The sequence below is a fragment of the Lagopus muta genome, chromosome 4 (assembly GCF_023343835.1).
Source record: "Lagopus muta isolate bLagMut1 chromosome 4, bLagMut1 primary, whole genome shotgun sequence".
Lineage (NCBI taxonomy): Eukaryota > Metazoa > Chordata > Aves > Galliformes > Phasianidae > Lagopus > Lagopus muta.
In genome coordinates this window covers 46,096,881-46,109,222 of record NC_064436.1, presented here as the reverse complement: position 1 = coordinate 46,109,222, position 12,342 = coordinate 46,096,881, and the positions used below count along the sequence as shown (strand labels likewise).

The 12,342-nt window shown below is 40.6% G+C and overlaps 1 protein-coding gene across 5 annotated transcripts in view; it reads left to right on the top strand.

Annotated features, from left to right (window-relative positions):
- The first annotated feature begins 388 nt into the window (after positions 1–388).
- Positions 389–12,342, top strand: part of FIP1L1 (factor interacting with PAPOLA and CPSF1) — a 37,184-nt gene continuing 25,230 nt past the window's right edge. For 2 of the 5 annotated variants that reach the window (XM_048943205.1, XM_048943203.1), the window contains exons 1-8: positions 392–735; positions 1,429–1,468; positions 3,646–3,703; positions 6,009–6,112; positions 8,224–8,285; positions 9,237–9,347; positions 9,902–10,032; positions 12,139–12,248. In XM_048943205.1, coding sequence (XP_048799162.1) covers positions 399–735; positions 1,429–1,468; positions 3,646–3,703; positions 6,009–6,112; positions 8,224–8,285; positions 9,237–9,347; positions 9,902–10,032; positions 12,139–12,248 — 953 coding nt within the window. In that variant the 5' untranslated portion in view covers positions 392–398. Of the gene's footprint in view, positions 736–807; positions 1,333–1,428; positions 1,469–3,645; positions 3,704–6,008; positions 6,113–8,223; positions 8,286–9,236; positions 9,348–9,901; positions 10,033–10,302; positions 10,372–12,138; positions 12,249–12,342 lie in introns of those variants that run through there. The other 3 variants (XM_048943207.1, XM_048943204.1, XM_048943206.1) reach the window with 3 other exon arrangements.

Here is a 12,342-nt window from a genome sequence, read left to right as displayed (position 1 = left end):
GCCCCCGAGCCGAGCGCCGGGGCAGCGCACAGCACAGGCAGCGCTGCGTTTATCCTGCGGTTACGCTCCCCCTGGCAGCTGCCATCAGCCACCAGTAGAAGCGGGATGCGGGGCTGCACGGATGCTCGGCCGAGTCCTTCTGCCGACGTTCTCGAAGAAGACGGCACGCCGCGTGCCGGTGGAACAGCCGGGCATCCGGCGATGCGGAGGCGCACGGACACCGAGAAGCGAAGGGCAGCCCGGGGCACGGAGGGCGGCCGTCGGGCCGGCAGAGCCCAGGTGAGTTGGGGACCGGAGGGGAGCGGCCGGGCACGGTTCGGACCGCAGTCCCCGGCCTGGGTGCCGAGCCCGCCCCGTCCCGACCCCGCGCGGCCGGGCGCCGCCGGGCCGCCCCCCGCATGCCCGTGCCCAGGGCGCCGCGGGGCCGGGCCGGGCCCGCTTCCTGTGCGTGTCACTCACTCGGCGGGGGAGGGGAAGCGCCGAGCGGGCGGCGGCGGTTCCTCCGAGAGCGGGTCGGCGGGGCAGGGCCTGGCGGTGCTCGCGCTGCCCTTTGCCGCCCGGGGTACCCGTGGAGGCCCGGAGAGGTGGGGCCGCCGAGCCGGGAAGAGGCCGCAGAGCCCGGCCCGGGAGCCGGCGTCCCGCGGGAGGCGGCCATGTCTACCGGCGAGGTGGAGCGGCTGTCGGCGGACCTCGGCGGGGCCGCCGGCGACGAGGAGGAGGAGTGGCTCTACGGCGGTACGCACACCCCAGACCCCCGGCCCCCCTCCCGCAGCCCGGAGCCGGCCTGGCTCTGCCCCGCCGCCCCGACGGGTCCCGGCGCGGTAGGCCGCGGCGTGCTCCGCCTCACCTCGCCGGGCCGCTGGGCGCGGCCCGCTTCCACCCTCCGCCCGTTTAAAGGGTCCTCGCGGCCCGCCACCCCCGCGGCCCTTCAGTCCCCTCCTCTGGGCCGGCCCTCCGCCGCCACGAGTCGCGCGGCCCCCTCCTCGTCGACGTTGTGGCGGCTCCGGGGCCGCCTCCCCCGGCGGATCCCGGCCCCGAGGCCTTCCGACCCCGCGTGCCGCAGGCTGGGCCGTGCTGGGCCTCGCCGCGTGCTTCCCGGCCCCTCGCACCCGGGGCCCGGCCTCCCCTCGCACAGCCCGGTGCCCCGGAGGGGCCCGGCGTCACGTGCTGAGCAGGCCCGAACTCTGTAACTTTGTTTGCAGCTTCAAGGACTTTGTGTTGGGACGCTCATAAAGCCCAGAAACTAAACCCTGACGCCGTGGTGGAGCTGTCAGTATGGAGCAGTGCAGGGCTCGGGGTTCTGTTCTGCTGCTTGCGTAATGTTGCGAAAAGGTTTTGGGTTGCGGGATGGCAAACTGCAGAGTTCTCTGGCAGCAGGTGTAATTTAGGAGGTTTGTTCATGTCTGCTGTGCATCTCTTTTCCTGCAGATGAAAATGAAGCAGAGAGACCAGAAGAAGAAAAAACTAGGTGAGTCTGTTGGCTACTGCGAGTCCTGCAGTGTGGTTAAACATGAATTGTATCCATAGAATTTGTATTCCCAGCTGCTGCTCTGTAATACCTGAATGCTCCCACTGGTCAGCGTTTGAAAATTCCCTGAGCATAGTCAGTGTTTCCCTGCTAAAATGACGTGGCATAGAATGCTTTACCTGGGAAACTGGGATGTTTGAATATGAAAGCTTCACTTGTGTGGATTTCCATATTCTTTGCAAAATGTTAGCAAATCTTTTCATTTTGTTATCGTTGCACGTTTCTAAATGATTCAGAATAAAATGCAACCAGTCTGCTCCAAAAAGGTTTCAGTGTAATGACAAACAGGAATACAAGGAAGCAGTGAGATTACCGTCCAATTAGATGTGCCAGTTCTGTAACACGTTTTTTGATTGATAGGCAAGTCTTCAAAAGAAAGCTAGAGAAAAATTTGGAAGCCCACATGATTTATGAGGAATTGTGTGAGTGAAAGCACAAAGTTGGTCCCTTGAATTTGTCTAGGTTGGCAGCAGTTGGTAGCCCACTGAAGTGGAGTTAGTATTTCACACTGAATTTGTCAATTTCACAGTTGATAAACAATGGAAATTATTGATTGTCAAGTTAAAATTAGGTAAATAAAGGGGAAGCTGGTACAAGATCATGTGCATTATTGTTTCCATAAATGCCTCCTGCAGGCTGCAGAGATTTTTCAGAATAGAGAACTGTTAAGTTTAGTAATCCTTGGTGGACTTTGTGTCCACAAGCTTGCTCAGTTGCTTGTTTTTGGGAAAATTTTGACAAGCACTTACCTTATAGCAGTAATGCCTTGCACTAACAGACTGTATGCCATACAGTTTTGAAGCTGTTAGTAGATACAGTTGTTTGATCCCCACTGATTACTGTTGTATAAGAAATAAGAGTTGTTATCTGTTTGTTTACCTCTGTTGTATTTGCCCTAGACCGTATCTATCCCAGAATTATTTATTTGCTTCTATTTGGAACCTATTCCATATCAATTGATTCTTTGCGTTTGGTTATCTTTTCTTGTTGGATTAAGGATTGTTGATTAAGAAAATTAATTTATGGCAAGCAAAATGATCTTCAGTGGTGTTTTATTCTAGATTCTGGTCAGTTGGGTCTTGTCCTGGCTCAAATATAATGAGAGAGAGAATGTCTGAAAGGTGGATAGGCTTCACCATAATGCTGAGGTGAGATGTGCAGTGCAGCTGAGCAGCAGGGAGACGGGGAGCAGCGCCCATGACGAGGGGCAGGCGAGAAAAAGCACATCAGGTGACCTTGCCAGGAGTTAAACCTCCTCTCCCTGACTGCAAAGTCCCCTGGGGAATGTAGTTCTTCTCTTCTGGGCAGGTACCCAGGACTTGAGCATTGACAAAGTCCCAGTGCCCCACATGATGTTATGATGTGGAATACCGAAAGCCAAAAATCACAAAACCATGACATCAGTGAAATAGTATTGTTTCTAAATTGCTACCTGCCAACACTCCTGTTTGTGATGCAACATTTGAACAGGTAGCAGAACCGTTGAAATTAAAATAACTGCAGTTAGAGTAGTAGGTAAGAGTATAGTGAGACAACTCATTTGCGTGAGTTTGAGGATGCTGGTCATTCAGATGAATCTAAAGAGAAAACTGTAAACTTCTTACAGTTTTCAGTCTACACCTATAATACGATTAATTCTTGGATTGTAGTGATCTGGTCACCTGGTTGGTTTCACAGTGTAGATGTGGGAATTTTCATTCAGCAGTACTTTACCTGTGGCTATTTAAATGCCACAATATCTTTGAAAAGTGTCAATCTGCAGTAAGGGGGAAAAAATGCGAAACTCTTATTCTCCCTTCACGTGTTATGAAATTTTTTACTTTGATTTCAAATGAGGATACAGGTATAGTGAATGCCTTATTACTTCCAAGCATCCTACAAACATCCAGTTAGTATGATTTCTGATATCTAGATACTATTCTGCTAAAATAAAGTTGTTTTCTTTGAGACTTTTTTTTTTCCAAATTATTTTATTTCAAATTAATGTACAAGATAAGTCAAACTGTTTCTGCTCTCTGGAATGATGTATCAGTGCTTTTTTTCAGCATTAGCTGGCGTGTGGGATAATAAGTGCCTAAATAACTAGTATCATTTTTCCCTATTTGTTTTTGCTTAAGTGCTCCACCCCCACCTGGAAACGAAGAGGAGGCTGCAGAAAATGGCATTGTGAAAACGGTACTTTTAAATGTGCTTTTGAAATACTACTTTAATTTGTTTTGGTTTATTGACTAATTGTAATTTATCAGAATGACCCGGGTTGGGAAAGACCATAATGATCATCTAGTTTAAATCCCCCTGCTATGTGTTGGGTTGCCAACCACCAGACCAGGCTGCCCAGAGCCGCATCCAGCCTGGCCTTGAATGCCTCCAGGGATGGGGCATCCACAACCTCCTTGAGCAACCTGTTCCACTGTGTCACCACCCTCTGGGTGGAAGAACTTCCTCCTAATATCTAACCTAAACCTCCCCTGTCTCAGTTTAAAACCATTCCCCCTTGTTTTATCACTATCCACCCTTGTGAAGATCCGTTCCCCCTCCTGTTTATATGCTCTGTTCAAGTACTGAAAGGCCACAATGAGGTCTCCCAGAGCCTTCTCTTCTCCAAAGCTAAACAAGCCCAGTTCCTTCAACCTTTCTTTACAGGAGGGTGCTCTAGCCCTCTGATCATCTTAGTGTCCCTCCTCTGGACTCGCTCCAAGAGCTCCATGTCCTTACTGGGGGCCCCAGGCCTGGACACAGTACTCCGGATGGAGCCCCACAAGAGCTGAGTAGAGGTGGGCAATCACCACCCTCTGCCTGCTGGCCACCCTTTTTATAATGCAGCCCAGAACACAGTTGGCCTTCTGGGCTGCAAGCACACACTGCTGGTTCATGTCCTGCTTCTTGTCCACCAGGACCCCCAAGTCCTTTTCCACCGGGCTGCTCTCAAGGAGATCTTCCCCCAGTTTGTATAAATACCTGGGATTAAAATCAAATGAGCTAATCCATAATTGTACTCCTTTGACTTTTGTGGACAGTGTTTGATGCTATCTGCAGAAACTATAGAGAGTAGAAAACCAAATTTCTATCTGCATTCCACTTCTTAAAACAAACTTAGAGAAAATAAATACTCAGTACTTAGTTTTTCCAGAGGAAAACTGTTGCTTCAAGACAGCTACTTCCTCCCAGATACATCCTTTTGAAATTGGATTGGAAATTGGAAATTCAAAATTGGAAATTTTGAAAACTCTCCCTATCCTCCCCCCTTTTTCAGAAAATAAAATGATCTGGTCGTTTTTCTTTATTGAACATGATAAAAAGTAGGCCTGTGTAGAGCTATGTGAAAATGAATCAAAAGATGGAAGACGTGTATGTTTTAGAGGCAACAGAGCAGACTTACTTGGTAGCAGTCTTCGACATTCTGTATGTTAGTCTGTCTTAGAGTTTTGTCATTACTGTGATGAAGAAAAGGACCAAGAAATGAAGTTTACAGTTGCAATATTGATAAAAGGCCTCAGTTTACTGTGAATGGGAATGGCTTATGGCTTTTCTGTGAAGAAATTGGTGAACTTATTTCTCCTGACAATGGGTCGCTGAAAGACTGTATTCTGTCATCAGCTGTCATTTGCAGAAGATCTATTTTGATTAAAACACTTGAGGGTCTTTCTGCCTTGATTTGACTCTTAGTTGTTAAGTACATTATGTTAATGTTGTAGAGCAAGAATGAACTGCACTCCAACTTCTTATCTTCCATGCAGCTGCTTATTTTGGTCTAATTTATGTGCCAGGCAGGTTAGATAAGGACTGGAGCTAGTCTGCACTTGAATAACTGCAGGCTTGTTTTCAGTATGTTTAGCAGCTTGCTGTAGGGTTCAGCAAGTATACAGAGAGGGATAGACTGGTTGATCACAAAAGTTTGGAAGAAGATCTTCATTAAAGGATATTTAGAAAGCAGAGGAACAGCATGGATAATTGATGTGTAGAAGAGAGAAACAGTGCAGAAGTAAAGGTTCCATTTTCATGGTGATGATGGAAGATCACCTCCACTGGTGATCCTCTAGAGTGTTGTATGTAGCCTGTGCTGCTCAGTGTGGTTATAAATTACCTGGAAAAGTGGTTAAGTTGTGCAAGTTACAGAGTTATTCAATATATGACCATCTGCAGGGGACCGTGTGGTTGAAAAATGGTTGTTGAAATTCTGTGTATATGAGGTGGGGGGGGGAGAAAATACTAGATAGTGATAACTGTTTTATGCTTAATTAGGGAATGTCATGTTTCAGAAATAGAAGCTTGATACTGAAAATACTTCTCTATTTTGATCCAGGTAATCCAATATTATTCCAAAATTGATAACATTGAAACTGAAGAACGTAACTTCTCAGTTATCACTACTCAGTTCTGACATCTGGGAAACAGAATTTTCTTTTGTTAAAGATTTCCAGAGTGGGTACTTCTGTTTGGATTATTTTTTCACTGTAGGTTGTGACCTTTTCTTTTGTAGAAGGTTACTGAGGCTGAGGATGACAGTGATAGTGATAGCGATGACGATGAAGATGATGTTCAAGTCACCATAGGAGATATTAAAACAGGAGCTCCACAGTTTAGGTAAGTTATTTGGAAATACTAACTGGGAGAAAGTTTCAAGATTATATTTAGTTATTAATTGAAGCTTTAATACCTGTCAGATTGTATGCATCGGTAGCCTCAATTTGTTTTTACTTCTTTAATAAAATGTTTGTAGTAATACAATGAATTTGAAAAAAAAAAAATGAAATCAATGAAATGTCACAAAGGAAAAGCCATTTTATGAGGTTGTGTTTGGGTTTGTTTTTTTTTTTTTCAGATTTCAAGAAATAATTGCACTGAATGTTTGTAAACTAAAGAGCTGTTCTGTGTTACGGAAGAGCTATATTACATAGTGTTTTCAGGCTCATATTTGTGACGTTTTTATTTTTGCTGTGAATGATGGAGTGGTAAGCACAGAGGACATTAGAAATGTTTGTCTTGGGCCTTATTTCTCATGGAAACACTTCAAATAAGAACTCTGTAGTTTCAATTCCTACTGTTCCTTTCAAAAAATTTTAATGTATTTTAGGATGCAGCAGCCAATCTCTGGAGATGCTTTCTCATGATCGTGGCTTAGAGATTTGTACCATGCAATAACTTTTTTTTTTTTGCAACTGCTGTTGCCTCATGTTCCTTTTTTTCTGCTCATAAGGGGTTTGTTTTTCATTGAATGCTTTTGAGAAGTTTTAATTTTACCCAAAATAATGAAACGGTGTTTTTTGTTACATAGAGGTTTTCTGAGGGAAGTTCCACACTTGGTTTGTCTTGGCAATTCTAACATTCTTACACTCGTTAAAAGTTATTAGTTTTTTGGTTTTTTTTTAAACTTAGGATTCCAACCAGGTATGCAAGTAGGTCTGACTCGTATTCTATTATATCCTTAACTTTAGAATTCGTTCAGTTTTTACACAAAATATTTTTAAACTTCCAGTAGTTTATATCCTAAAGTAACTATGCAAATCAAAGCAACGTCAAAAATAGCAATTCTTTCAGTACTTCATCTGTTTTCAATAAATTGCAGTATGCTTGTGGTATAGACAGTGACCTCAAATTTTGTGACACTAAAGCAAACTAGATTTATATTCTTAGTTTTATATTTCTGAATAAATGTTCTGTGTAAAATCACTTCTGGACAAATTGAGTGGAAAGTTCATGGAAAGGCAATCTTCTAAACCAAGCTCAGCATTGTTGTTCATTTTAACTTTACTATAGGAATTTCCTTCATACACTTAACCTATTTTTCTTATAGTTGTCTATCACTGTTTTGAAGAGTAAAAAAAGAAAGATTTGAGAAAGTCATGCACAAATTATAGCATAGGAGATAAGGATAAATGCTCTTAGTCAGTTTTCTACTCTGCTGCATGAACTTGTATGAAGAAATGTCATGGAACCACTACTTGAAACTATACACTCTCTTCTACTTAATATGTTTATTGGTTGATACCACCTATGAGTATAAGCTACTTTGCACACAAGTGGTAGTGAAAGCTAACTCTTAATATTCCGAATGAACAATATTGTAATTCATAAAGCTACTAGATCAATTCATTGTCTGAATGTCAGACTGCATTTTTATGATAAAGCTCTCAGGTATTTTAGAAAATGAAATTGCACGTATTTTTCTGTTGGTGACAAGGATAGCTAATTGCTAAAAGCACACTGAAACAGCCTGTCAGTCATTTCAAAGAAATGCTTGTATTTTCCATTTCTATACAGATTAAATGGAATAATAATAAAAACAGCAAAAGGATATGTCTAAATCCTCTCCTTTTATTTTGCTTTTGCCCTAATCCCCAGAGTGTCTTCTATATCCCTAAATGAATTTCGCTTTTCCTTTTTTCTCTCCTTCTGGTCCTGTTCATTTTTCTTTCTATCAAGGTCTTTAACCTTTCAACTCAGGAAGAGTGACTGGAACTTGCTTCACAACTGTTTATTAGTTGGAGGAGTTGCTACTGAGCATAGAAAGGTACTCTCTCTTGCTCCTAGGATGATCTCTCTATTTTTACAGTTGCCAGCTTGGAAAGCTAGAGATTCAGGATGGCGATTGAGCCTGGGTCCAGTCTGTTTCTGGATCTAGCTAACTGTTGTTTTGTGTTTTCTTCCGTTTTAGAGTTTTCTCTGTCTAACTCACTTTTGTTAATTTCTTTAAGTTATGGAGCAGCACCTGTGAACCTCAATATTAAGACAGGAGGACGTGTTTATGGATCTTCTGGTAAGAAAGTTTAGTCAATAGTTTTATTAAAATTGCAACTTTTGTAACAGCGCATAGCCTGTTTGTGTGTGCTTCTTTAGTCTGTATTTTCAGTTAGAGAGTTCTTGCAAAAACTTCCAGTCTAATGACAATTCATTAGAAAAATGTGAAATTACTAGTGTCTTAAATTGTGTTTGCATCTAGACCTTGGTGCATGGACATGCCACTTTCTGTCTTGAGTAGCAATGTTTGTAGAGTGGGCAATTTTAATTCTTTTTTTATTATTTAGTTTTAATCAAGTGATCTTAAACAGGGCGTGTGCTGCCATCATTTAAGGTATATGTAGTTATAGAAGATAATTCTGTTGTCTTTGTCTCCTGAAAATTTAATTTGGGTATCATCAGTGATTAATGGCGTGTTATTAAGTTATCAAAATTGCCATATGGAAGAATGTCATGATGCTTTTTGTATTCCATTTCTAAATTGCCTAGTTTCAATAAGCTACTTGGAAAACGAATAACAAGGGGAGTTACAGATATTCCTGGTACTGTAAAACAAAGATTCATGAATTCATAAAGTTAAGTTATGGAATACATTTATAGGAGTATGCAAAAGTTGATTTTGAGGTTAGGAGTATCTGATCAGTTCTAATTGTGGGACTCCAGTAAGTCTTTCTGTGCTTAAAATTCATTTTGAATGGGTTATTAATGAGTGGGTTGTTTGTATAGTCATCTGTTTCATTCATGTTTTCTTGTTGAAATATTTTTGTCCATATAGCTTTACATGGAGAGTGATTTTGATGCACAAGGGACATTGGAGTTTCTAAAAGCATATCACTGCTTTGGATGGATTTTCCAAAAGTTCTTGATTGGAAGAGATCTGGTTTTGTTTTTTTTTTATCTTAAGTGTGTTACAACTATTAAAACTCTTCTTAGCAGAGACAAAAAGCTCAGTTTTTCTAACTTTTCTTAGCAGGTGTAAAAGTTAAAGGGGTGGATTTAGATGCACCAGGGAATATTAATGGTGTACCACTTCTGGAAGTAGATCTAGATTCTTTTGAAGATAAACCTTGGAGAAAACCAGGTAATGTTCTGTTTTATGTTAACTAATACATAGGTATTTAGGAGGTTATTTTAATAGTAATTCCTATTTACTGCATGTAGACATTTTTCTACCCAAAAAAGTAGATAAATTACCTGTTGCCTTTCTGTTGTCTCACAAAGTGTGTGGGTGTGCCTTGTTTCTTAGTCTGCATCCCACATGTGTAGCAGCAAAAAGGCACTGATATTTAAAAAGTAACAATTATTATAAAATAACAATAATTATGACAATCTTAACATTTATCCTATTACAAAAATACAGGGATTATAATGTGTTATTCTGCAGATATCTATTCTTGATCCTTGAGGCAGGATAGTGGGCAAGATACTCTTTCTGTATCAGTGTTAACATTCTCATAATTTTAGCCATGCATGCTCTCTGTCTTTTCAGATGTAGGACTTTGTACATTTCAGTAGTGTGGCTTTGGATCAGTACCTAATCCATTTTGATGCTGTAAATAGAGATAAATGTTCAGTGAGGAAGAAGAAAAGGTAAATTTTGCACTGTCCTAAAAACTTATGCTTTTCTATTTATAGGGGCTGATCTATCTGATTATTTCAACTATGGGTTCAATGAAGATACATGGAAAGCATACTGTGAAAAACAGAAGAGGATACGAATGGGTCTTGAAATTTTACCAGTTACCTCAGCCACAAATAAAATTACGGTAATTAGTACAACTTTTGTGGTGTTCCATATGCTTTTCCCCCTGTAAAGCTGCTTGTTTGTCATAAGCTTGTTTTGCCCAGGCAGTGGATTTGTTGTTAAGTCTGCACCTGAGTCCTTAACCTAAAATGTTCTTGTGTTGCTTTTCTGGCAATTTGTGTGGGTAGTGTCACAGCTAGTTAGAGCCAGATTGTATCTGTACCGTCAGAATGTGGCCCATGGGTTGAAAAGTTGGATGGTATCTTAATGGGCAATGTGTTATTTAACTTAGGCTGAAGACAGTGCTATGGAAGTAACATCAAGTGCAGAGATTCTCGATGGCAGATACCATCTTTTTAAGGTGAATTTTAGTAAACTTCTGTTGGTTGCTCTCATTTATGTTGAGTATTGCTACCCATGCCAACACAGACTGATAGAAGAACAACTGGAAAAGACTCAGCCGTTATTTCAAACTCTCATCTTACATCGGTGACTTTCTGCATATGTCACAAAGTGCTAATTAAAAAGCGTTGCTTTGTTTGTCATCCTTACAAGTATGTGAGTTAGTGGCCTGGTGTACTAACAAATTTACATTTTTTTTCCTTACACGACAATGTATTTTCAGTTGTAGTGCATTTGTTTATGCAGATTAAAGAATTTATACGGATGTGCTGAGAAGCTTTTGTAAATTATGGCTTTTGTGTTGTTTTTTTTTTGTTTGTTTGTTTTGTTTTTTTCCTGTAGCCTCCTTTTGTTTTTATTTTGTAACACTTATGTGTAGCAACAGGTATTTTTGGTATTTTGGTTTTCCCTCGTAGGCTACATCAGATTTCCAGTCATTTTAACATTATCTTAGCAAGAACAGATCAGAAGCTCCTGGAGCTGCTTGCTTTCCTCATTTGTCTGAATAATAGTGCTATGGAGTAGTGGAAATGCTGGACAGTGGAAGTTACAGTTTGCTGTTGTAGCTGATGACTGATAATGCTGTCAAATGCTTTTGAACTGTTGCCCTGAAAGAAGAGAGAAAAGTATTCCAAACCAAAACTCACCCTTTTCTATCTCTTCGGAGATTCTGGAAGACCAGTGATCAAACAACAAGCTGAGTTGTAAGAGTTGAAGAAAGAGTTTCTTGTGAATTTTGCAAGGAATATCCATAACAAAACTATTTAATAATTATAATTGCTTCAGCCCATCTGAAATATAAAATCTCACTTAGTTTCCCTGGTATGTTTGAATGAATCTTCTGTAACTGATAAGACAGTCTCCTACATTTCCAAATTACTTATTAATTATTAGAAGTCTTATGGATTTTTCAGTTAAGTACTTAAACACAACATACTCTGGTATTATAAGATTTTCATATTTGTAGATACTACAGTTAATTCTATTTTTAAGGAATCTTAAATACTTATGTGCATTTTTCTGGATGTGGAACACAGCTGTCTATGATCAAAAGTGAGGTTCTGCCAAAGCTTGGTATTTCACTTACATACAAAAGCTGTGACAACAGAGCCTATATGACATTATACCATGAGTAAACTAGCTAGATATCCATGTAGTAATTGGCATATATTGTTGTTGTTTTGTTTTGTTTTGTTTTTTGAAACTGTTACTTACCTACATCCCTGATATCTAAATATACAAGTTAAATAAGGGGATATTGCTTTTATGGTTTTAGGATTTTAATTTTTTCTGTGTTGTTAAGACTATTTCTTGTATTGTTGGGTGCTAAATGTGTAAGATATTTCTGTTATTATGATTTTTGTTTAAATCATTTTGTTTCTTTAAAAGTTCAGGTATTATTTTGTTTGTACAGGAAACTCTTCAAGAAAATCAGTTGAATCTATTGTTCATGTCCAAAGCAAATACTTAGAAAATAAATAATACCACTATTTTTTCCTAATAAATGGTTCTCTGGCACTTTCCTTCTTACATATTTTAAATAATGTATCTTTACAGAATATAGAATTTCATTAGCTGTGCTGTGCTGGTCATTCTGTTTAAATCGGTTTAAAGTTGAACTTCATTTTTGTGTTGGTTATGTGCTGTGTTGTGACTGTTGAGGTTACTATGCTTCTGTGACTAACCTAATGATAAAACAAACTAATGATAAAATGTTATTTTGAAGGTACAGCAGGGCAGAACTGGAAATCTGGAGAAAGAGTTGGCAGTGCAGTCGACCAAAGCTGATTTCACATCTCCTCCTGCCTTATTCAAATCAGGAATTCCTACAAACAGGTCAGTTAAATGGTTGTAACTCAAGATCAGATAACTTTTTTGTACTGTTACTTCTCTATGTTTCAAGAGCACTTGTAGAAAAAAGCAGAATATT